Here is a 22,985-nt window from a genome sequence, read left to right on the forward strand (position 1 = left end):
CTGGCAGTGGCACGCAAGGAGCAGGGCTGGCAGCTGAGCCACTCTGCCTGCCCGCGGCCCGTTAATCTGAGCAGAGGCCAAGGATCTCACGGCAGGATTATTCTCTTCGCGGGAGCCAAGCCCCAGCTGTGGGGGATTAACGCTGGTGGTTATATAAAGGAGAGGGGGGCTGGTACCCGCCAGTGCTCAGCCTCGGACCCCAGCCCACCACCCCGCACGCACCCAGGGACCCGCAGAGCGGAGCACGCTGGGGACGTCCCCAGCCCACAACGGACTAAGCAGTGCCAGCCTGCACCCTGGCTAACAAACAGCGTGGATGCTTGGGATGCTCAGGACTGCGGCATCCTTCCCTGCCACGGAGCTCGGGACTCCCGGCACGGAGCAGGGGCTATTTCTCAGCTCAGTGCTGGGGCAAACAGAGAGGCCTTGGGGCAGAGGAAGCTGCAGGAGCTTCGGTCACAGGATGGAGCTTGGGACCTCGGCGCTGGCAGCCACCAGGCAGCGACAGATGGTCCCACGCTCCAGGAGACAGCGCCTGCCACGCTGCTCCCTCCGGCTTGATCCAAATCCAAGCCCCGGCATGAGATTTTCATGCTGATGGACTGCAGCAGGAATCTGGGGTGTAAAACCAGGTCAGGGAGCCCCAGGCGGGGGGCAGGGACGGGCTGGCCCAGCTTGGTTATCTAACTCCAGCCTCCCTCCACATGCTCCATTCTCCCGGTCCATCACCTGGTCCATCACCTGCCTGCAGCGGGACAGGGCAGAGCTATGGCCAGCTCAGCCATCAAAGCATCACCAAGACACCTGGATCCCTCCCAAAAAGGGGGGTTTCTGCCTTCGGGAAGTCACACAAAGGGCTGCCAGAAAAATCCCCAAGTCTTGCATAACCTCAGCTGCAACAACAAAAGCATGGCACCATTTACAAACAATGCAAAAGAGGATTTATTGAAACCATTCCGGTTAGACCAAGTCCTATAGGGCACAATTTGCAATAAGTTAAAGAACCAAACCAAACAGTCTTAGTGTTAAAAAACACACTAATACGTAACACAGTGATATATGCCATCATCACCCATCTGAGTTATTGAATCAAGGCACAAAGTCATTCATTAAATACTGCAAAAAAACAATTACACAAGGAAGTAAGCTGGAAAAAGGACTTGTTTTGTTAAGAAGGTGCTGGTTTGGCACTGATGCATTTAATTGAGCTGCCACAGGGAAATCTGCGTTTCCAAAGTATCTGGAAACATTAATGTACAACTTAAAGCCAGAAAAGCCCCCCAAAGCCAAAAATCCAGCTCTCCTGAAGGAACATTCAGTGTGCCTACGGGAAAGGTCAGGTCTGGGTAGGGATTGGAGGAGGGAGAGTGCCGAGACCGTGTGACTGCGGTGAGAGTACAGCCCAGGCAGCTTGCTCCCTGCCCGGGGAATTTCAGTGGGATGCAATCCGCATCCAGCACTCAGGTCAGACCAGCACGCAAGCCTGGGGCTCCCACTGCCCAGCTCCCACAGCCATGCTCCCATCTCTGCCCCAGCCGACTGAAGGGCAGGCTGAATCCAGCCCTCGCAACTTGGGTTCTGCAGCGCTGGCGCAGCCTGTGATCCCTGCAATGCTGCAACGCTGGCACGGGGGCTTGCAGGGCTGCTAGGCTTCAGGTCTTTACCGTGCTGAGCAAAGAGGTGACTTAAGCTAGGGGAAGGGGACACAGCAGGGGAGCCTCCCTGCACCCCCAGACTTCCTCAGAAAACAGTTTGGAAAGAGAGGAAGAGAGGGGGAAGCCAACCATTTTGAGTTCAGAGTGCATCAGGGGTTGTGGAATGCTCTTCTGGGAGTACTCCCAGCTTCTTGCACAGCCCAGATGCCCCAGGACTGGACTCCGCCACCAGTGCACCTCTGCAGAGGCCAGCAGCACTCATCCTACGTGGCTCCCTTGGCTGCCCGAGCTACTGGTCACAGGGCAGAGGGTGCCAGGGCACCCTTTAGGCAACTACCAGGCCAGCTGGAAGCAGGAGGTTAGCGTCCAGGCAGACCACTGATCCTGCAGTTCATTTTGCTGCAAGGCTGGGAGAGCTGAGGCTGTGGGCATGAGCCTGGGTGACACCAGCTGCCTGAGCCAGCAGCTGCCCTGCAGCAGGTTAAAGCTCAGCGGTTGCCACAAGAGCAGAACTGATGCCCAACCCTACACAACCCGACATTAAGTTTCTCATCCTACAGTATTTTTACACACACCCCAATCTGAGACTAGGCAAGGGAGGGAGGCACTAGCCAACCCCCAGCCCCAGCACTGCGAAACTTGAGAGAGGTTATTTTTAGGGTGTGTGTTTAATGTCCACCTTCCTCTCACCAGTCAGATGGATGCCCAGCAGTGTAGGGACAGGGCTCATACCTCAGTGCGGCTGGTGGGGGGACCGCAGCTTTCAGGACTAAGCAGCAAATTCAAACCATTTTCCAGGCTTTGCACCTCACTTCTACAGTCCACACTGGTGCCCGCCAAGGAACAGGGCAGAGCAAACACACCACGCTACAGAAGTCTCCAGGGGAGACATCATCTTCGGACAGCAACCTGTCCCATTCCCTCGCGCTACCAGGCTGGACAGAGAGAACAGCACCTGAAGATCCTCACCCAGCATCACTTCAATTCCAAGTGCAGGGAGGCAGCCCAAAGCTCTCTCTGGAGCTGTGCTGCAAAAAGAGCTTGCGTTGTTTCCCCACGTGGCTCATGCCTGTCTTACAGCCTGCCCACCTCCTGGCAGAGGGGACAGTGCTTGGAGAAGGCTCCTCAGCAGCTACGAGGCTGAAGGAGTATTTGCAGGGCAGCTGGCATTGCCACTCGGGTACAGGGCTCCCCAGAACGGCAAGCCCAGCTCCCAGGATTGGTTAAAGTGCAATTCTACTCTGAAAAAATGTCCTAGATCCTCTGGCACCTCAAAACCAGCAGGACAGGTGGTGTCTGTACGGGCAGGGACCAGCCAGCCTGGGCTCAGGGTGGATTTCTTATCTCCTATAATCAGACTGGGGGCAGGGAGGAACATTGATGCATAAATCAGGTGGGAGACCAGCTCCCTTTCTGTCACCAATGCTGCACAGCCTGGCTGGAAAGGAAGCAGCAGAGGAGACAGAAACAGGTAGGCTCCTGACTGCAGAGTAGGGCACATGGAGCTGTTCTTAGGAGAAAAGGTCATTTTCTAAGTACAATGACACTTTAACCTGCGCTCTGCTGGCCCAGGTAACACCTAGCCACATCATCAGCCACGGCTGGGGTCTATCACGACACACACCCCACGACTACTGAAGCAGGGGCCCAAATCCAGGAGAGGGCAATTGCAAATCAACCTGCAGCCAAGCAGCTCTCCCACAGCCAGGAGAGCTGACTCAGAAAGGAAATCTAACACCACACATCAAAGCTCCACTTCTCACACAAGCACCCAAGAAATAATGAATTCCGGCATCCCCAGCAAGCTCGTGTTTTCCTCCCGACACAGGCTGAGTCAGCACAGTTCTGCGGGCACAGAAGGATCAAGGGGAAAGCCCTCTTCTCCGAGCTGACGACACTTCAGTGGTGGCCAAGCACTGAAGTCCCATCAGCTCTGAGGACAGATGCACTCGCAGCTGCCCCCACAGCCTGGGCATCCCCAGACACTGGGGGTGCTTCCCCGCCAGCCACACTTTGGTTTGCGGATCGAGAAAGGTAGCTTCCCATTTGAATCCGTGATCTGGGTTTGCGAAGAGCACGGCTGCAGAGAAGAGGCAGCTTGGAGACATCTGGCCCAGGGCAGACTCTCCCCCTCCCTCAGCAAGCTCACACTCGGCTGTGGAATCGCATCCTGTAGAGGCGGTCCCGGACATACTGCTCGCTGTCCACAGCCACCTGGCTCAGCCAGATCACCCTGCTCTCGGAGACATCCTCCTTCAGCTTACGCTTCATCAGAGACACTGACCCTGGCTCCTCACTGGGTTGAGGTCCCCTCAACAGCACGTAGCAGGCATGACGGCTCCGCTCAAACAGTGTGGCTGTAACGCAGAGCAGAGGGAAAAGCCCGGCCTAAGGTGGCTGTGTTCAGACTGGCCACCAGACCCAACACAGACTCCAGGAGGTACCAGAAAGCCAGTGTCCTCCTGCACCTCCTTGTTGGAGGGCTGGAAGGAGAGGACTTACCATTGAATGCAATTATTTGGTCTGTGCTATTGCGGAGCTCCAACAGGACATTAGTGTAGGAAGGATGGAAAAGATACAGCTTCTGGAGAGGAGCTCTGGATCTCTGCAACCAACAGGACACTATCAGGACATGGACCCATACGTTATCCCAGAGACAACGCCAGCACCAGGCTCAGCTCGACAGAATACATCCAGTCAGATACTTGTCCATGTCAGCCCAACTCATCCTGTCTGATGCCACTAGTACTAGCGTTGGGATTTTGCTTACTGCTTGGTCCTCTCTCCCCCCACCCCAAGCTTCCTGCAAATAGCAGACCTGTCTGCTACAGGCAGGAGACAGATTTTTGCCTTAGGGCTGGTAGAGTTAGCGAGGAAAGCACAGGAAGCTCAGCTGGTGCTCAGGCATTCTCCAAGACACAACCTGTCACTTACACTGCCAGCCACTGCCCCAGAGGGCTCTGTTACGCAGCTGAGCTGTGCATCGAGGCTGCCAGAGACTGCCTTGGCGCAGAGAGAGGATATTCACATGGCCATGGGAGATCACCGTGTGCAGTACCGCTGCGGGAGGCTCCCGGCCAAACAGCAGCAACTTCAGAGGTACCAAGCCAGCAGCCTCTCGCCTCACCAACAGTACCACACCAAGGCAGGGCTCTGGACAGTCCAGTGACTTTGCTCATAGAGCCACTAAGTCCCTTTTCTCTACGTAACCAGGCTGACGACAACAAAAGCTGCTGGTGTCACCACCAGCTGCTAGCAGTGATACCACTATGGACATTGTGAGGACCCAGTAGAGACCAGACCACTTACAGAGGTCTGCCTGCTTCTAGCAGACCAGACTGGTCAGAGACCCCACACCCAGTACAGGAAGCTGCAGTGTTAGTGGCACAGACAAATGCGAATGTGAACACTGGGAGAAGGGGATAGTTTCACCTAATTCTGGCCCAAAGTCCGGAGAACAGCAACCATTCAGCAACACTACTCACCGTTTCATTTCCTGGCACCTGGTATTCACCCCAGATGAGGAAGGTGGAGCGGTGATCAGCAGTAGAAAGTGTGGCTGGCCCAGGGCTCTCTGCTCTCATGTTCAGCTTCAGGTCCCACTGGACTGCTCCAGATCCACTCTCAACAATCATAACCTAGCAGGGAAGAAAGAAAAGGAACTCATACCAAAGAGCTCTAACAAGCCATGAGAGAGAAGTCAAGTCAGCTGTCTGTACCCCACACCGTCTATGGGAACAAGTATCTGACTCATGGGAAGATGAGGAAATACTTGAAGCTGAGCATCACAGAGCTGTGAGACCTGGGTCGGGCCACGTTAAAGTCACAAGTTTTGCAGCTATTTCAAGCGGTTCAAAGCTCTGTCATTGAAGCTTCTTGCTGAGAAGAGAATTAAAGTGCCTGAGCCAGCTTCAATAACCTGTTGAAAGAGATCCTTTCCCAGCCTAAAGCTTCCTCAAATCAGCCAGAGGGAGCACAACCCACCAGCTGTCCTCGACTCAATGCCTGCTAAAGCTGTGACATGCAGAGAAAAGGGAAGTTAAAAGGAAGAGATTTCAAACCTTCTTCCTGTTGGGTCCAATTTCACTCTCAAGGACAATACCAAGAACATCGGGTTTGTAGTAACCAAGCAGCGGCTCACTAAGGGAGAGAAAGAGAAGGGACAGATCACAACCCACCCTGATGGCATAGGCATGGGCTGTTCTTTCAGAGCAGCCTCTATCCTCCCTCAACTCCCCTGGTAAGAGACTTGACTGCCACGATGTTAGGTTAGCCTGGTACCACTCCCAACTCTGAGCCCAGTCCTAGGACAACCATATCACAGCAGGCACAGAATGAAGAATCAAAGCTTTGGGCTCCTCCACTTTGAAGCAGCACCTGACATTTGCTAGCAGAGGACACACAACACAATAAGCATGATCCAGATATGACCACAGAGCAGGGTCCTGTGTTTCAAATAAATAAATAATTTTAAAAAATAGTGCCTGCCAGGACACTGCTGTTGCTGGGAACCTGGAAATGCCACATCCAGCCCACATCGGTAACACTACCTCACAACACGGGAGACGTTGAGGGTCCACAAAGTCTGAAGATTTTGTGCATTGATTAGCGTAGCCATCTCTGAGTTTACAACCAAGATGTTCTCCCGTGATCGCCCAGGAATTTTTGCCAGGTAACGAATGTCTCCAAAGCTGACAAAGGACAGAGAAATGATTAAGCTTTCTAGACTGTGGATGGTTTTATTGCAGGGTTTTGGTTTTTTCCCTGCACAGCAAATGCGAATATGAAATCCCAGCCTGCTTTCCCTCCTTTCCCGTGAAACCTTGACCAGGCCATCAACACCAGCCCTCTCTCTGAGCTTTGGATGTGCTCCTAGTCCAAAAGCCATGTAGCCAGGAAAGAACAAACCCACACCAGGCCATCCTGTCAGGAACACCAGTACCCTCCACTCCACCAGCAACCAAGACGTAATCTCACACCTGAGAAGGGATAAGCGGTGCGTGGTGTGGTCAATGTTCTTCTCCCACTGAGGATCTTGCTCAAGGCTGGGAAGCTTAATTTCCATCCCAGTTGCTGCACTGTAGAGATCTTTCAGGGAGTATGCATAGAGAGAGTTTTCTGTGAAAAAAAAAAAGCAAGAATGAGGGAGATAAATTATCCTGCCCTTGCTCTGAACTCTACAATTTTCTAGATCTGGCAGGTCAACTGTATTTTTAGGGTTTGCATCATAGAATTGTAGTGGCATTATGAGACTCAAGCCTGCTTTTGAATGCTTTTAACATCTTTATCTCTTCATAATCCAAGTGTTCCACAGTAATCATTTGCTATAAATGACTACTTAAACCTTACATTCTCAACATTTTTCAAATAAAATTACTACAGTACGTAGCAAACCCTAGTTTAAGCAGAAGCCCCCCCTTCTCTTGGCCTTGAATAGCTCTTTCGCTAGGTATGACATAGCTTATAAGAATGCAAAACACTCTTTCAGACAACTGTTTAGTAATCGTGATTTCACAGTTATCATCACTCTTTCAGACTGAATTCACAAACAGAACTGTACCTGTATAGAAGAGGAAGTAGTAGGAAGAGTCCACGTTCAGCCTGATATAGCGAGCTTTCCCATCCACGTTCAGGCTTCTAGTGGAGCCGATCTGTTTGCCATTTTTTCCTGAATGGATGAAGGTCTTAATCTACACAGCAAAGGGATTAAAAAAAAAAAAAAGAAGGTTAAAGCTGCATCGCACTGTTACTGCTCCAACTCGAGTGTTTTCCAATGCTTTTGAGCAGCTGGTACTGAACAGCAGCTGAATGGGAACAGCATAGGCTCGGATGAAAAGTCTCTCCCTGGTTTTGGAGGTGTGGGCACGAGTTAGATGATCCCTCTGCTGTGAATACTTTTGCAAGTTTGAAAACCACTTCCAGCACAGCCACTTGCCCCGAGATTTTACTACCTCTGCCAACCACCTTCCCTGCAGGCTGGGACTGCTGAAGAGCAAGCTCCAGCTCTGCTAAGAACAGAAAAGATCGATTCAAGCCTACTGAGCAGTGACAACGATAGAGAGGACCTAAAGGCAGAAAAAAAGCAGCATATGGACACAGGGGAAACTTGGCTTCACACGGTAGCTCTGCTAAATATTTGAAGAGCCCTAATCTACTCCTCCTAAGGCTGACATGAGTCCAAGGGGATGAAAGAGCTGACAGGTTTCTTTATATTTTTTGTGCAGGGTAACAGAATCCACTAAAAACATTTCACCCAGGAGAATAAAGGATAAAATCAGGATCAGATTCAAATGTCTGGGCAACAGTCATGGTCTGGGGAGAGAAATGCACACTAGGGAAAAGAGAAACATCAGACCGAGCGAAACAGCATCCATCAGAGATGCTGAGTCAGGCAGGAACCTTTCCCTCTTCCTTGAGAGGGAGGGACTGGGAAAGAAAAGGAAATCTGCTGCTCTCGAAGTTAATCCGGAGAGTCTGGCAGGTGAATAAGGGATAGAGTTTGCTGGGGAGAATGAAGAACACAGCTGGAGAGGGAGAGCAAAGCATCCACCAGCTAGTCCCAGCCTCCTGCACTGGGAGGAGACATATACCAGCTCTTGTAGATCAGCTTCACCTTTACTCGCAAGCACTGGTTCAGCAGCTGCCCCGGGACAGTAACAGCCAAAGGTAGTCATACAGCGAGTGAGAATACATACCACCTTATTCACTGCATTGCTTAATACTTCTGTGTGCTGCTACAGGCGATGTATCCTGAAAAACACCATATTTTCCCAGGTGTATTTGTGTTGAAGCTTGCAGCAGGTAGGGGTCAATAAGACTCTCAGAAAAAGCTGTCATCTAAACCCCCTGCACACAGACCCTTCCCCACTGACTGCTCAAAGCTCTGCCATTTCAGGAAACAGCAGTATAATGTAACGTTCAACTTCAGCCCTTGTTAGCAACAAAGCTCATTTACTTAAGTTCTGAATTTCCCTTCCGACGAGACTGCCTTTTTCTAAGCCGCAGAGCTCCACCCAAGGTCCCTACGTTTTGCGTGATTCTCAAAAAAGAATGTACTTTTACTTAAGTTGACAGAGTGCTTGCCAAGTCCAGAGGGAGGAAGGGATTTCATACCAAGATAGCTAGAGAGGTTAAATGGAAAACAAATCAAAAGGCAGTCCTGCAGAAGAGAGACTACATTCAAACATTTCTTGGCCGCCTAAGATTTAAAAAAAAAAAAAGTCTTGAGATAACTGGGATAGCAAAAGCAAGGAGGACAGAAAACAGAAAAGAAATGTAGCAGTTGGAAAGGATAGAATTTCTGATGACTCTGGCAACAACAATGCTTTGGACAGCAAAACCCTATTTGCTTCTGGAGGACTCTGGTATGAGGACACGGGGCTCCCACTGCTCCCATCAGACTTACAGGGAACCATAACTTTTGTATGCTTTAAACAGGACAGACCGCGCATGCAGATGATGCTGTACAACTCAATCATGGATGCAGATGTTTTAGTATAAAAACACTTACAGCTACATGACCTTCCCCCTCTAAGAAATGGGAAAAGCAATATTGGAATGGAGATAACACAACTAGCAGTTATTTCACTAAATGAACCCAAGTCAGAATTAACCAGTGCAGTGACACTAGGAAGAGAGTCATGCAAAGCAGACCACAGGCAGCAATATGAAAGGTATCAGAAAAGGGCAGCGGTGGTACAAAAGTGCTGGCTGTCAGTCGTGTTTTGATCTAAGAGGCAAACCTGTCATGGTTTGTTCACTTCCACTTCTCTGAGCTGAGTCCCAGAAAACTGCAAGCTCATCTAGCCTAGGCTCACTCCAAACACAGCTCAGGAACGCGCAGTGAGGAGCGCAGACTGAAAAGGGGGAGGGATTTCTGACTGGCTTTTTTCTTTTTTTTTTTTAAACCATAAAACACTTGCATTGATTTGGGAGTACATCTCTGCAGGGTGGGAAAGAACCTACCTCAAACCCACAGATATCAGAGGCCTCTGGACACTTTCTCTTAGACCACAAGATCGAAATAAATAGCATTCCTGCCATCCCCTGTGGTCCAGCCACTGGGTTTATCATAGCTTCAGAGTGACATACCTTATCTCCTGTAGCAATAAAGATTATCAGGTCCTGAAGTCCATCACTATCCACATCTGGAATCACCGACACGGGAGTCAGCACAGTATAATTAGCTCCAAAGTCACTGGACTGTCTCCACCGAACTTCCCCTAGAAGACAATTATTGGGAAACATTCACTAAAATGCACTTTAGGTTGAAAGGCTTTTAACGCCCCTGCTCCTCGAGGTACTTTGCAGTAGCCAGCCATTTACAGCCCATCAGCACCGCAAACCAGCCACATTTATGCTCATCATGGGGTACTTTGCTGCATTTCTGCATTTCAAATGAGTCCCAGCATCCATCCACAATTTCAACTTATACTGGAAAGTAATTCTAGCTGTCTGCACCAATGCACCCAAACGTTCTAGGCACAAATCAATTCACAGGGCACAAAGGACAGCTTGTTTTTCTTGCACCTTAGGTTAACAAGCTTCCCAGCATGTTCATGGCACGGAGGATCCTTTTTTGTGATCTAAAATCTTGCTGCTGTGTACTTAAATCTGCGCAGACATTTTAAGACCATAAAAGAGCTAAATTCTGATCACAGTGTTGCAGCTACTCCGGACAAAACCTTTTATGCTGCAACGTGCCTCCTGCAGATGTTCCTGCAGATGTTCCACGCTGACATGACCAGCCACAACTCAGTTCACATCCCACCTCTCCCTTGTCCAAAAAACATGCACAGCACGTTCAAACTTGTTTGTAAATAGAGGTAGCAGAGTGTTGGTTTTTAAAAAATGGTGTTTGTGTTGTGGGGGAGTTTCTCTTCAGCAGCTCCAGGCCACTTGGGTGACTTTACTCCATACACTCTGCCCAGGGCTGCTGGCCACTTCCCAGTCACTGCCCAGTGGAATGTGCAGTGGAATTCGGGGTGGGGAGTTGGGGGGGAGACCGGTGGGGGTTTTTCTTTTTAAGGAAGACTTAAGTGACTAACTAGGTGCTCAGAAGGGAAATGCTTACCCTCCCCTTTAAACAGTATCACAGACAGCAATTATCGTTTCAGGAATGCAAAGTAATCATCTGTTCTTTGTCAGGAAGGCAGTTGCACTGAAGGTCAAGGAATTACTTACTACCTGACCCCGTCTGCAATAATTTAAGGCAGGCTGTATTTCCAGTAGGATTCCTTCAAAGCTTTTACTGAAACACTGAAAAAAAATACTTGGATTTGTTACTATGACAACAGATGTGAAGTAGAAGAGTGCCCCTAGGAAATCATGGGAAGGCAAAGAATTTTACCCCCGAAGAAAGCAAGCAGGCAAAGGAAGGAGAGAACTTAAGTTTTAAATAACTATTTCCTGGCTTCAGCACAGACCAAAGCTAAAACAGTAAGACCAGGCTGATGAAATTCGCATTTCAGTGCATAAGGGTCTATTCTTTGCTGCTTAGACAGTAGATATAGTTTTGGATGAAGCATCTTACTCTCTTGAAAGAGCAGTCTGACTTAAGAGAAACAGGTAACAGTGAGACGGATTCAACACAAAGGACTTGAGAAGCTTTCATGCTCTAACACAACTCCCAAAGAGCACGAACTGTGAATCCAGACCCATCCTGCTCCATCAACAGGAGATGGGACTATCCTGTCCAACGTCTAGAGTGCTACGGTGCTTCCTCAGAGCCCGAGGTCACAGCAGAAGCATGGCAACAAAAGCCAAACTGGAAATTAGACAAGTGCCTAGACAGCAAATCTAACCTGGGTGAAAAGGGTTTTTTTTCGGTCCAGAAGGAATAATAAAATTAGGACTTAGATGAGTGACTTCAGCTCTCACTTCAAGCAGCCGGAGAGGACACAAAGCAGGATTGCTTGCTTCAGGCTGGATGAGGTCCAGACACACAGCCAAAGACTGCTCTGCCAGTCTGCAGCTCACAAGCTATCTGAGCTAAAGGCAGGTCTTCTCTACCGAGCAGTGTTAGACCCCTCTCCCATGCCGTTGCCCACTTGTTTACCAAACAGCTGTAAGCTTCTGGCATCCACCGTACAGTGGATGTGAAGAAATATCCCCTTTTGGTTTTTCTGAACCTATCACTTGATAAAAGAACCATGGAGCAATGAAGAATTGCAACAGGAAATCATCATTCCCTGTTCTACTTATCACTCATAATTTTATAGACTAATTTCTCCCCGTTGCACATTCTCCAGGCTGGAGTACTGGTTTATTTAGTGATTTCTGGCACAGAAACAATTTCAAACATCTTATCATCATGGTCCCCTTTCTGCCATATCCCTTAGGAGACCAGAACTGCTCACAGGGCTCACAATGCAGGCTACTGGAGGATAAGGTGAAGAGAGAAGGTGTAACAAAGCACTTAGTCCTGTCCTCTTCCTTGAGACTCTGCTTCTGGCCCTGGCAGAGATGGAATATGCAGCTACACAGACTTTTGCTTTGACCTGGAACAGCTAATCTTAAGCTCTTGCGTCCCAGTTTGCTTGTAAGACAAACATGCAGGAATGTGATATGTCCCACACAAACAGAAGCATGCAATCCTACACTTTCCTTCTTGTTTGCTCAGGTCACTTATTCTGGCAATGAAGAAAACAAGACTTAACACAACTCAAATTGATAGAAAAGCACTAACTTTATCAGCATTTAAAGATCAAAACCGTATCAGACATTTTCAGATGATAATCTGCCTACCCCTCTTTCAATCTTCCTACAGGCAGAGGCTAGGCAGCCTGAAAGCCCTGGAATCTCACCAATCCTCCATGAGGATGAATCATTAACAACTAAAGACTGTTGTGACTACTGTTTTTAGCACAATGTGATGTAAGTCAGACTTTGCCACTTTAAATACATTTAGCCTATTTAAATACATTTTATTCTGATCTGCCCTCCTAACCCCCAGTAAAAGTCAACTATGCTAAGAAGCCCCTTTTAACCTACTTAATCACAAAAGGGTATCAAATACGTCAACTTCTGGGTCATTCACTTTTCTGTCTGAAGGAATTTTTCATCTCTTGCTTTTAATTTTATCTATGGAATGTTTTCTTACCGTGTTGTTGCTGTGACCTGTGGCTTAGCCTGGTTCTGTCTCTCCATGCTTGTGCTATTTCTTTACGGCGGTCTTTAGCTATATGCCTTTGGCTCGGCAGTCACCATTCTACACTTGACCTAAAAGCAACTACTTAATTAATAGTCTATAAATAACCTGTGCTAAAGCCTATTGATGAGGGAAATAGTGCTAAGATACCTCAGTCGGTACAGAAGCTTTCCAGCTCTTTGTGTGTCTACACTTCCATCTACACTGGAAATCAAAAACTACACTACATTTTGCTCAGATTCCTTAGAGCTATACCTCTTGCTATTTATCTCTCCCAAACTTTGGAAAATAGGGTGTGAGGGGTTCAATACCAGATACAGAGGATGAGATCCTAGGCATGTTTCCAAGGCAGAACATGCATTGTTTAGAACCTTTGAAACAGTGACCCCCAAAACGGAAATGTATTTCAGGCTTCATCAGCAAGGAAAGTTCAAGGTGTAGTAGGTGGTCAGTGCCCTGTTCCTAGAGAAGAACAGGCACTCTTTATCCTCACCCTGTGTTAAGCAAGATGATGATGAATTTCTCCCATCTATAGGTTCAGAAATGAAGAAGGTTTTCCAGAGAAACCAGGCAAAATCCTGGACTACTGAAACAGACTGGTGAGTACTTATCCTGAGTGCTCTCCCTGATGACTTTAAAATCATAAATCCTTAGAACTCCCACTCCTCTTGCCACTGCAGGTACTCCTAGCACTCACATGCAAATGACTGAGAAATATTGCAGGTGCAGGTTTGTGTCCAACCCCTGAGAGTATAAAGTAACATTCACACCTAGTGACTGCTTCTCCTGTTTCAACAGCTGTTGAAACGCTGGTCTTATAATACAGCGGCTGGCACAAATCACCACAACAGAGTCCAGCCTTTGGAACAGAGAGGCTGAGAGAACAGGCACTTCTCAATGGCCCAGCGAACAGCTCTGGCAAGGTTTTCAAGATAATAAATACCCTGCACCCATTGTTCATGTACCAGCAAGTCATGTCACGCTGACGTCCCCAGCCTCCGAGGTCTGAAGGTCACCAGGTGAGGAAAGCAAGTAGCACTGTCCCCTGTACGGCAGCAGTACTCTGCTCCCCACTCACCTGTCCGCAGGTCAACTGCGGTAAGAGACACCGGCTTCCCCACGACCAGGCAACCCTGGGCCTCAGCTGCCCCGAGCTGCTTGATGCCACACTCCATCCACTCAACTTCCTCGGCAGCAGGCCTCTCCCAGAGCGCTCTGCCGTTTGTGCCAGACACAGCAGCAACGAAGGCACACGGAGAAGGCAGACCTGAAGAGAAGAGATGTCAGAGGGAGTGCTACCGACACCTACCTTTGCTGCTCTGCACTACCCAAGAGCTGGCACTCACCCCGTTCCTCTTCCCACCCAGCTAACCTGGTTTTCTCTCCCAGACTCACAGCAGCGTCACTAATTAGAACTACAAGAGAGACAACAGCCCTTTTAGTACAAGGTTTTCTGTTTCTGAATCACGCTACCTTCATCCGAACAGGTTCTGTTGAAGCTGCTGCTGCCATTGCTAGCTTTGAAAGCAAAGATGACATCTTGTACTTTGTCTTCGTTCGCATCTTCTATAGCGAGGAACTGGTAGGCCACTGTAAAAAAGACCACACGCCAGGCGCTGGTGAGGATTGCCTCAACCAACAGCAGAGCTAGCTGCAGCAAAACACAAATTCCTAGAGACCTACTCGCTGCCTCCATCTCTGACAGTGTAACATGAAGACAAATTGGCTTTTGTATTAAAAAAAGCCATCTACATGAGTACCAAGGACTGGAAGTTAGTGCCAAAGGATTTTTTAAATCTGTTATTCCCCAGATGATTTGTCTTTTTTTAAAGCCAAGCAGCCAGAATTTGAACTATGTTAAACAAACAACAACTCTGGTCTTGGTGTGGGGTTGCTATTCCCGAAATAAAAAAAAAAAAAACAACAACAAAACCCATGAAACCCAGCCCCAGATATTCCATCTTTCTCACCCTCAGCTAAAAGCTGCCTTCTTCAGCTCAGAGTAGCAGAACTTGGGATTTCTGCATTAACACACAAAGCTCAGTCCCCACTGGTGACCACTATCTCTGCGTTTACAGCATAACTAGCACACACCCACTGCACATAAGATTAAAGAAAAGCTTTCACAGAAGCAAATGCTGAGCCACCAGGGAGCAGTACCCCGGCTAAAGAGCTGACTTAAAGCAACTATAAATTTGTGCAATTTATAAAAAAAAACAAGATGCAATTCTTCTTCTCCCCTTCCTGTTAGCCATGGAGAAAAGTTAGAAAGTCATACCAACAGAGAGAGAATGCCTAATTGTCCCCAAACCTCAGCACAGACTTCAAGGAAATATTTTACAGACCAAACTTCAACAAAGATTTATTCCCAGATACCCCTACCCGTTTTTTTTTTGGGTTTTTTTTTTCCAAATGAGGCCAGCCTGCTACCTTGTTAGAGCTTCAGAGCAGCATCTAATTTCTCCATTAGATCCTGTAAACACCTCCTGGAAGGCCACTCCAATTATGACAGGCCACTGCTTATCCAGGTCAGGTATTCACAGCTTTCACTCCCAAGAGCAGCATCCCTGCAGACCTGGCTCCAGATTGTGCTTAGGTAGAGGTCCACAATTCAAATTCGTGGCACATAAAGGAAAAGGACTGTTGGTAAATATTTATTCTGCTACAGCAAGCTCACCTGCATTGTCATAGTTTCGGAACCATGTTCTTTCTGAAACTGGCCTCTCTGGGCAAGGAATGATAAATGAGAAAGCAAACACAATTATCAGACACAGAAATAATGAGATGAAGAAGGCGGCAGTGCGCCACCGTGACAGCCGTGAAAGTCGCGATGACTGCTTGCTGACAATTCTTCTCTCCACAGAGTTTTCATGGTTCTCTTGAGCTTTTACGTCCTCAGTCTTCAGAGGGTGGATCTCAGCTTCCGAGTCTTTGTTATCCATTGCAGCTCATTCATCGGTATTCAGACGCCCTTCTCCCCCTTCACCTGCAACGGAAAGAGCAGTTAAAACAGATTTTGGAATATATCCAAAAAACCCATCAAAATATTCTCTTACTACCTGATATTCACGCTGGAAACATTTAATGGGAGGTGGTCAAATCAGTGTTTTGTCACAGAGCTGGATACAAAGCGCCGTTGGTACCACAACTCTCCCACATGGAGCAACAGGGAGAGACCATGGGATGCAGGAACAGCACTATTTCTTCTTCAGAGGAGGAAATCAGCTCTACTAGACCCAGACAAAGAAGGCTACAGTGTCTATGCAGAATGGACTGACTGGTCTGTAGGTCCCACTCATGAAAAACACGACAAAAGCTCCTTTTGCTGCAAAGACTTCTTGCCGCCTCCCGTGCATGTCAGTCTGACTCCTGGCTGGAGAGGTGAAAGGAAACACTCGTGACCTTTATATCCCAACATAAGGCTGTTCCCTACTGTAATGAGCACTTGAGCTTCCCCAGGAGAGCAAGAGAGAACAAACACCAGCATCTTCTGTATAGCAACAAACCAAAGCTATTCAACGCCTTCTCAGATGAGAAACTACTTGATAAGTTTAGCAACTCAGCCTTGCAGAAGGCAAGAGAATGATCACTTCCCTCCCCAGAGGAAAAAGACGGCATGAGTTGAGACTAAAATCAGGCAAATTTGATTTAATCAGAATGGAAGAAGAGCTAACAACCGCTATTTTAGTTTCTCCTGCTTTAAATCATAATCTCAAGCTACAGCTACAGTAACAGAGGGGTTCTGTGCTAATTTGTTATAAAAAGGGGAAAAAAGAAAAAGCCCTAGTTGGTTACAGAAGCGTGTAACTCATTACCCACAATAACAATAAAAATCAATGTCATATACAGTTTCTCTGATTGTTCCTTAAAAAAATAGCGAAAGGGAAGAAATAAAGAATAATACATTTCAGTAGCCTTGGAAAAAGCTGCATGACAGTGTTATAAAAAGTTATATCAGAGCAAATAAACATGACAACTGAGCCAATTTTCCATGACTGTGCCCCAGCAGTCACATGCCTGGATTGTCCACTGGAGCAATTTACTTCCCCAGCAGAAAATAGCTTAAACTCAGCATCAGCACACAACGCAGAGAGCTTCGGCTTTCAACTCCAACAACAACAGGGCTTGTTACGTCTCACGTTTCATGCCCAAGTTCATTTACAGGTTGAAAGAAACACAAGATGAGAGTCACCCTCGGGAGGCCAGCCTCCTTCAGGCAGCTGTGGATCAACGGGTGGTCTCACCTCCCCGGGTTGTCCCTGTCCCACCGCAGGGAAGAACTGCAGAGGCCTCTTCTCTTCTGTCACATAGGTCTGTCCCCCCTCACAGATGGGACAGACCTACGGCAAGGCAGGGGTTGAGCGCATGAGGCAAGCAGGACAGCCTGGCACGCTGCTGTCAATCCCCTAGCTAACCTCAGCGACTGCTGGACTTATAAGGCTGGAGTTATGAAGCACTTACTCCAAGCCAAGCACTCTGGTATTTATTCTATGACAGCACATCGAGTACAAGATCTCGCTCCAGACAATTTAATTCAAGCTGCACAATACCATGCAAATGCAGTTAAATCAATAATGTAGAAGTTGTATCTTATTCCAAAGATCTTACTCCAAAGACCTCATCTACCCTTCTCATCAGTCTGCCCGCAACAACAGAGACACCCTCACGAGGCTGGCTGTTTCCAGACCAACCGCAGGCACCTGACAAGGGTAGGAAGGCTCCACATGGAAAGGGGAAGAAAAGAAAGAGTCATGCATTCAGCCTTCCCCCCGACCTGGCCATCACGCTGGCAAGCGGAGCACCACTCTGTTACGGAAGCCAGCCAAGCACCAGACCGTCAGCAGGTTCAAGGTACAAGGCTCCAGGCACAGGCTGAGCAAATGATTTACCAGAGCAGAGCAATCACCACCGCAGCGCTGGGGGACAGCAGCAGGAATGGGTTACGCGACCTCCCTTGCGATGAGGCAGATGGCTTGTGCATCTCTGGCATGCCTGTCTCCAGCAGCAGGGAGAGGTGGATCTTCTCGGATGCTGTGGTAACCAGTGTCCATGGCACGGGCTGCGACAGGGCTCCAGCACAACCCCACCAGTCTCTCCAGCGGAGCCCTCCACAGCCCCCCAGTACAGAGCCAGGAAACCGCCAGGGCACGGCCAAATGCTTCCGGCACCTATGAGACTTCCCGAGAAGAACCAAAACCAGGCTTCTCCCCACTTAGTCCAAAAGGGACACCATCCTAACGCTGTATGGAAGGCGTATTTTTATGACTCACTATAAATCACACCATTGTCATCTAGACTGGGATGAGAACAATAAAAAAAGTGGTAATTATCCTGACAGCCCCAGCAATTCCCCTTCTTTTGCAGCAATGACCCTAGGAGCCACCGATGACAAAGAGCCCTCAATGCCTTTAAAGCAATTCTTTCTCTTTTCTTTCAGGGTTTGAATAATGCCCTTTGCACCCCTGCCAGAGCAGAGGCGGTGCCAGAACAACGACCACAAAGGTCAATGGCAAAGACTCAAACAATGCAGGAAATCCCATGGCCCACAGTTGCCAAAGTACGTGCTGGCAGAGCTCTGAACGACAAAGAAGTCTGGTAATCAGTTTAATTGAAGACAAGCAGAAAACGATAGTGTGCATTTCAGATGATTTTACTGTCCTCTAGCAGCCGGCATTTTGTCTCCTGCTGGTAGAGGACACAAAACAATTCACCGGAAAGTTTAACGCATCCAGGCACCTTGCAAGGAAATAGGCAGCGACAGGATCCTGTGCTGCTGCATTATTAACACACACTGCATGCACTAGATCTCATAGCTAGCACCAGCTCTCTGCCTGGGGATGGGAGGCCTCACCAGGAGAAAACATGGGAGAAAGACTTCATAGAAAAGGAAATAATTAGAAACCACATGCGACAGACCCGAACTGAAGCCATACAGCTCACAGAGTGCTGCAGTACAGCCAGGATCTGCATCTCGTACGAATTCCATTTGCTGGTGTGCGCACTTCCATCGCTCCCCAAGCTTTAAAGGCCACTTACCCCAAGCAATGGGATGAGCTAGGAGCAGTCCCGGATCAAAGCCAAGGAGGAATGAATACCCTTTCCCATCCCACAGTAACAATGCTGCGCTCAGGACAAACACAGCTTTACTCACCTTCATGGGGGACTGACTTTCCTCTTCTCCTGAAGCTACAGCGCAGATTTACAGATCTGATCTGAATCAAACCAGTGAAACTTGCGCAGCAAGCGGTTAGTGCCAAGCCACAGTTAAATGCAAGAGACAAACTATCATTACCAGTCAGCTAGAACTGCCCGACAACCACAGAGAACTGCATACAGTCAGACGTATGAAGACTGGCGACAGAAGCCAGTTAAGTGTCAGTGCGATGGAAGGTTTAACTCATTTTCCAGCCATAAAATACCAAACCATAGCATTTGTAATCTCATCAGGCACCAGTTCTTCCTGGAAACTTTCTAGAAATGTATCATAACTTAGATTTGATGTTCAACATGTTTATATCTTTCATAGAATGATGAAATCAGATTCTGACTGGCCATTTTAGGAACCCAAACATAGCATTGGGCTGTTTTGGTTCTTGTTTGTTTGTTTGTTTGAAGCACCTTACAGGTTTCCTTCCTGTCAGCCAGAAATTGTTGAAGCCCCAAGCTGCAATCAATAATGACAAAACAGCTTCCAAGTTTTGCTCTGAATAAGATGCAATGTTCCCTTCATGGCTGCCTTCCACGAGCAGACTGTTCAGTTTTGATCCCATGTACAGTGCGGCACTGCAGCAAACTTGCCGGGCAGTCACCTGCTGCAACACTAAGACATTATTGGGTCATTTTTTCCCTTTTCTGCAGTCCCGCTTACATCAGGGTCCAGCCAAGAGGAAATAACGCATAAGATTTCCCCCTAAATGAGGAGATTTTCCTTTCCAAATACACTCAGACTGCACTCTGTACACAAGCTTATTGTTTTGCGGGGTCATCTGCAGCTCATAACTCTTTCTTGATATAAGGCTGCAGCCACGGGCTGGCAAGAACTGCCTCAAGGAGACCATCCCCTTCTGACACCGGGGTACCTCCGCTCCTGCTCGTGTCCCTATGATGTTGGTAAGGACACAGTTTGTAACCCAGATCACACCAAAGATAACACAGGTACCCAGCTCAGAGAAATATCCGCATTCTGCTGCTACAGCTGTCCTTTCCCTTCCCTTCCCCTCCCCCTTGCTATTTTGCCTCTGTTAACACAGATCTCTTCAAAACATCAGGTTCTTCTTAAATGACACTTAACCCTCTGGTGCAGACACATCACGTGCCACAGAGCATTCACAGCAAGAGAATTACAACTCCTCCAGAGCGCAACCAAATGTCACTTTAGAATGTGACACATTTGTCATTTGTAGGAGAAAAGTCCTCTTTCCCAGGGCAGTTTTCACTACAGCCAGGAGTTCAAGTAGGGAAACTCGATCTGTTTAGCAAAGAGCAAGACACGATCCAGTACTTTTTCCAAGACAGTAATGGGAAAAGCAAAACCCTAAGATGAAGAGCAGCATTAAAGCGGCAAAACTGTGTGGATCTGATTACAGGTTAGGCCAGTAATAACAACCGAGCAGCAGAAACACGTGCCATTTATCATCCCAGAACTTACAAGCTTCGCAGGATCAAAGCCAGACTGTTGCAGATCCCTTGCGTCAACCCCAAGAGCAGTAGTTAGCGAGTTGTTTGAATCGCTCCCGTCAGAGACATCCCCACCTCATCCACAGGGCTCCCCTGCTTGCGTCAGAAGCACAGCGGCTTCTCCGCACTGCCAGAGATTTAACACGCTAGGGGCTTTGGAGAGATCTCGGTGCATGAAAACCCTTTAGAAGCAGCTGTGGTCAGTTCATGTAGGTTTATTAAAAGACAAAGAGAAAGCACATTTTTTAAGTGGAGCACTTGTTCCACAGGTCACAAACTCCGTGCTGCCCGCTGGGTCCTTGCTGCACAGCCTAGAGAGGTTTATGGCAGCATGAAGCAACAGCCTTCCTCCAGCCGCTGCTGTCCTTATCAACTATCTCCAAGAGAAACCTCTTTTTTCCTTCCCCCAAAATGGAATTTTTCTTTTCCCCTCTTGCACATGTACACGGAGGAAAGCTCATTCACAGGCCGTTCCACTTGCACAACCAACACCCAGCCTTGCAGAGCCTCTCAGCTTCCAGTCTCCACAGGCAGCCACACAAACAGGGCCCAATTCTGCTCCGGCACTGGGGAGGGCTGGTTCCAGTTGCACGGAGCCATCTCCCCCTGCAGGGCAGGCTGCCCCTGCAGTTAAGAGGTTTTTGCTTTCCAAAATAAGGAAAAAAAGGTGGAAATGGGATAGATTGGAATTTAACACACTAAAGCATTCTTCTTTCTGCAAGAAATGCTCTAATTCATGCCTGCAGACTAGGCTTGTGGCCTGCTGAGGAAAAGAGAAACATGAATTTGAACCCTCTCCAGGAAGAGCGCTGAAGGCTGCGTGCTGAGCTCTGTAGAGGTGAGGGGTTTCTTGTGTTTCTATTTGATTGAAATGCAGGCCCGCAGCAGCAAGTGCTGTGTAAGCGTCTCCCCAGGACTCGTACACAGCCTGCCAACCACGCAGGATAAACTAGCTCAGATCAAACGGCGGATTACAGCAACAAGCTACCTCGGCAGAGTCCGTGGCTTTTACAAAAGGGATTAAATTCTCTCCCAGGCTTCTCGATATGGTTTTGGGCAACTTCTTGCGCGACCCCTTCCGATCGCAGGGAAGGCACCGGGGCTGGGTCAAGCGCGTCGAAGAGCCGCGGCGTTTCGCAACGCCGCTCCCCAGCCCGGCTCAGGCTGCAGGCCAGGGCACAGGCGGCCCGGGACCAACCCCGCCGCTCGCCCCCGCGGCCCAGCAGCAGCCGGCCCACCGGCTTCACCGAGCCCCTCGCTTCCTCCGAGCTCCCGCTCCGGCACCGCGCGGTTCCCGCCGGCGGAGCGGCTGGTGCTCGGCGGCTCCGGCTGCTCCACCCCGCGCCCGCCCTGCCGGAGCCGGCGGCAGGGCCCGGGCAGCGGGGACGCTTCGGGACCCGGCTCCGTTCCCCGACAGGCACCCCCGCAGTGCCGGAGGAAAGCCCAGGTTCTCGGGGCGCAGCGGGAGGCCGCACACCCGCGGGGGCGGACAGAAGCCCGCCTTGCCCCCGCGGCCCGGGGCGGCTCGCTGCGGCCCCCGCCCCCGGCCCAGCCCGGCCTCCCCCCGCCGCCGCGGGAGGTCTCGCCGGGGGCCGGGCGGCACCGGCAGTGACCGACTCCCGCCGCGCTCCCCACTCACCCCGCCACCGCCGTCACTTCCGCCTCCGTTCCCCGCCGCCTCCCGGCGGAAGCGACGCCGCGACGCAGGTGACCGGCTTCCGCCCCGCCCGGAGCCGCGCCTGCGCAGTGGGGCGGGCGGCGCGTCCCGGTAGCGGTGGCGACGGCGCGGGCGGAGAACCCGCAAGAACAAGGCCGGGCAGCAGTGGGAGCCACAAACACAGATCTTTAATGCGATCAGACCGCGAGAGAACAGCACAGTCACGTACAGGCATCCCGAGAGCGCGCCCGCCGCCCCCCGGGCCCGCCCCGCCGCCCCCCCGGGCCCCGCTCTCCCTCACCCGACACGGAGGTTACAAAAACAATACGTGAAACCGCGGAATTAGTTGTAAAAACGGACAGGGAAGGGGGTCGCATGCACTAAGGACTAACACCGAGGGGGCGCCGGGAGGGCCGCAGGGAAACCGAAACCGTTAAGCAGCTTATCGGAGCCTCGATGGGGAGAAAGGCCCGCCGGACCCTCCCCCGCCACCGGACACACGGCCTTAAAACAGCATTTACAGACACCTTCCTGCTGCCGCCGCCGCCCGGAACCGTTAGGAGCGAGCCGTCTTTAATTAAAGATACCCGCCTCGCCGAGCTAACGAGCAGTGGCCAGGCTCTCGCCCAGCTCGGTGGGCGGCGAGGGCTGTACTCACACAATTCTCACAAAATACCGATCCTCGGGGTCTCGACTGTGGCTGGCACAGCAAGGCGGCCTTCCTCCCCTAGTGTAAAATAAACCTAGTTACAAATAAGCTAGTTACAATATGCAAATTTCTCCCACACGTGTTAGGACACGGCTGGTGCCTCAGTCCCAGGAGAAGCGGTGTGCACCGACACGGGCG

General features: G+C 49.7%; 1 protein-coding gene across 3 annotated transcripts; it reads right to left on the minus strand.

Annotated features, from left to right (window-relative positions):
• Window positions 1–918: 918 nt before the first annotated feature.
• FAM234A (family with sequence similarity 234 member A) lies at window positions 919–22,221 on the minus strand. 3 transcript variants are annotated; one of them, XM_041120055.1, is made up of 13 exons: window positions 18,956–20,433; window positions 15,864–16,177; window positions 15,482–15,790; window positions 14,278–14,394; window positions 13,883–14,071; window positions 9,747–9,877; window positions 7,216–7,345; window positions 6,635–6,773; window positions 6,206–6,346; window positions 5,717–5,795; window positions 5,141–5,293; window positions 4,158–4,260; window positions 919–4,012 (listed from the first exon to the last, which is right to left on the minus strand). In XM_041120055.1, the coding sequence occupies exons 3-13, from the start codon at window positions 15,744–15,746 to the stop codon at window positions 3,801–3,803; spliced, it is 1,659 nt and encodes a 552-aa protein (XP_040975989.1). In that variant the 5' UTR covers window positions 15,747–15,790; window positions 15,864–16,177; window positions 18,956–20,433; the 3' UTR covers window positions 919–3,800. The 3 variants fall into 3 exon arrangements, with proteins under 3 accessions (XP_040975989.1, XP_029858349.1, XP_029858350.1); XM_030002489.2 differs by lacking the exons at window positions 15,864–16,177; window positions 18,956–20,433 and adding an exon at window positions 22,121–22,221; XM_030002490.2 differs by lacking the exon at window positions 15,864–16,177.
• Window positions 22,222–22,985: the final 764 nt, after the last annotated feature.

This window comes from Aquila chrysaetos, chromosome 25 (genome assembly GCF_900496995.4).
Source record: "Aquila chrysaetos chrysaetos chromosome 25, bAquChr1.4, whole genome shotgun sequence".
NCBI lineage: Eukaryota > Metazoa > Chordata > Aves > Accipitriformes > Accipitridae > Aquila > Aquila chrysaetos.

Excerpts from the sequence above, each read along its gene's own strand:
- FAM234A (XM_030002489.2), bottom strand. The coding sequence starts at position 15,746 with ATGGATAACAAAGACTCGGAAGCTGAGATCCACCCTCTGAAGACTGAG. Across the intron at positions 9,878-13,882 it reads CGCAGTTGACCTGCGGACAG|GGGAAGTTCGGTGGAGACAG; the intron begins GTGAGTGGGGAG and ends ATTGTCTTCTAG. Across the intron at positions 4,013-4,157 it reads CCAAATAATTGCATTCAATG|CCACACTGTTTGAGCGGAGC; the intron begins GTAAGTCCTCTC and ends TCTGCGTTACAG.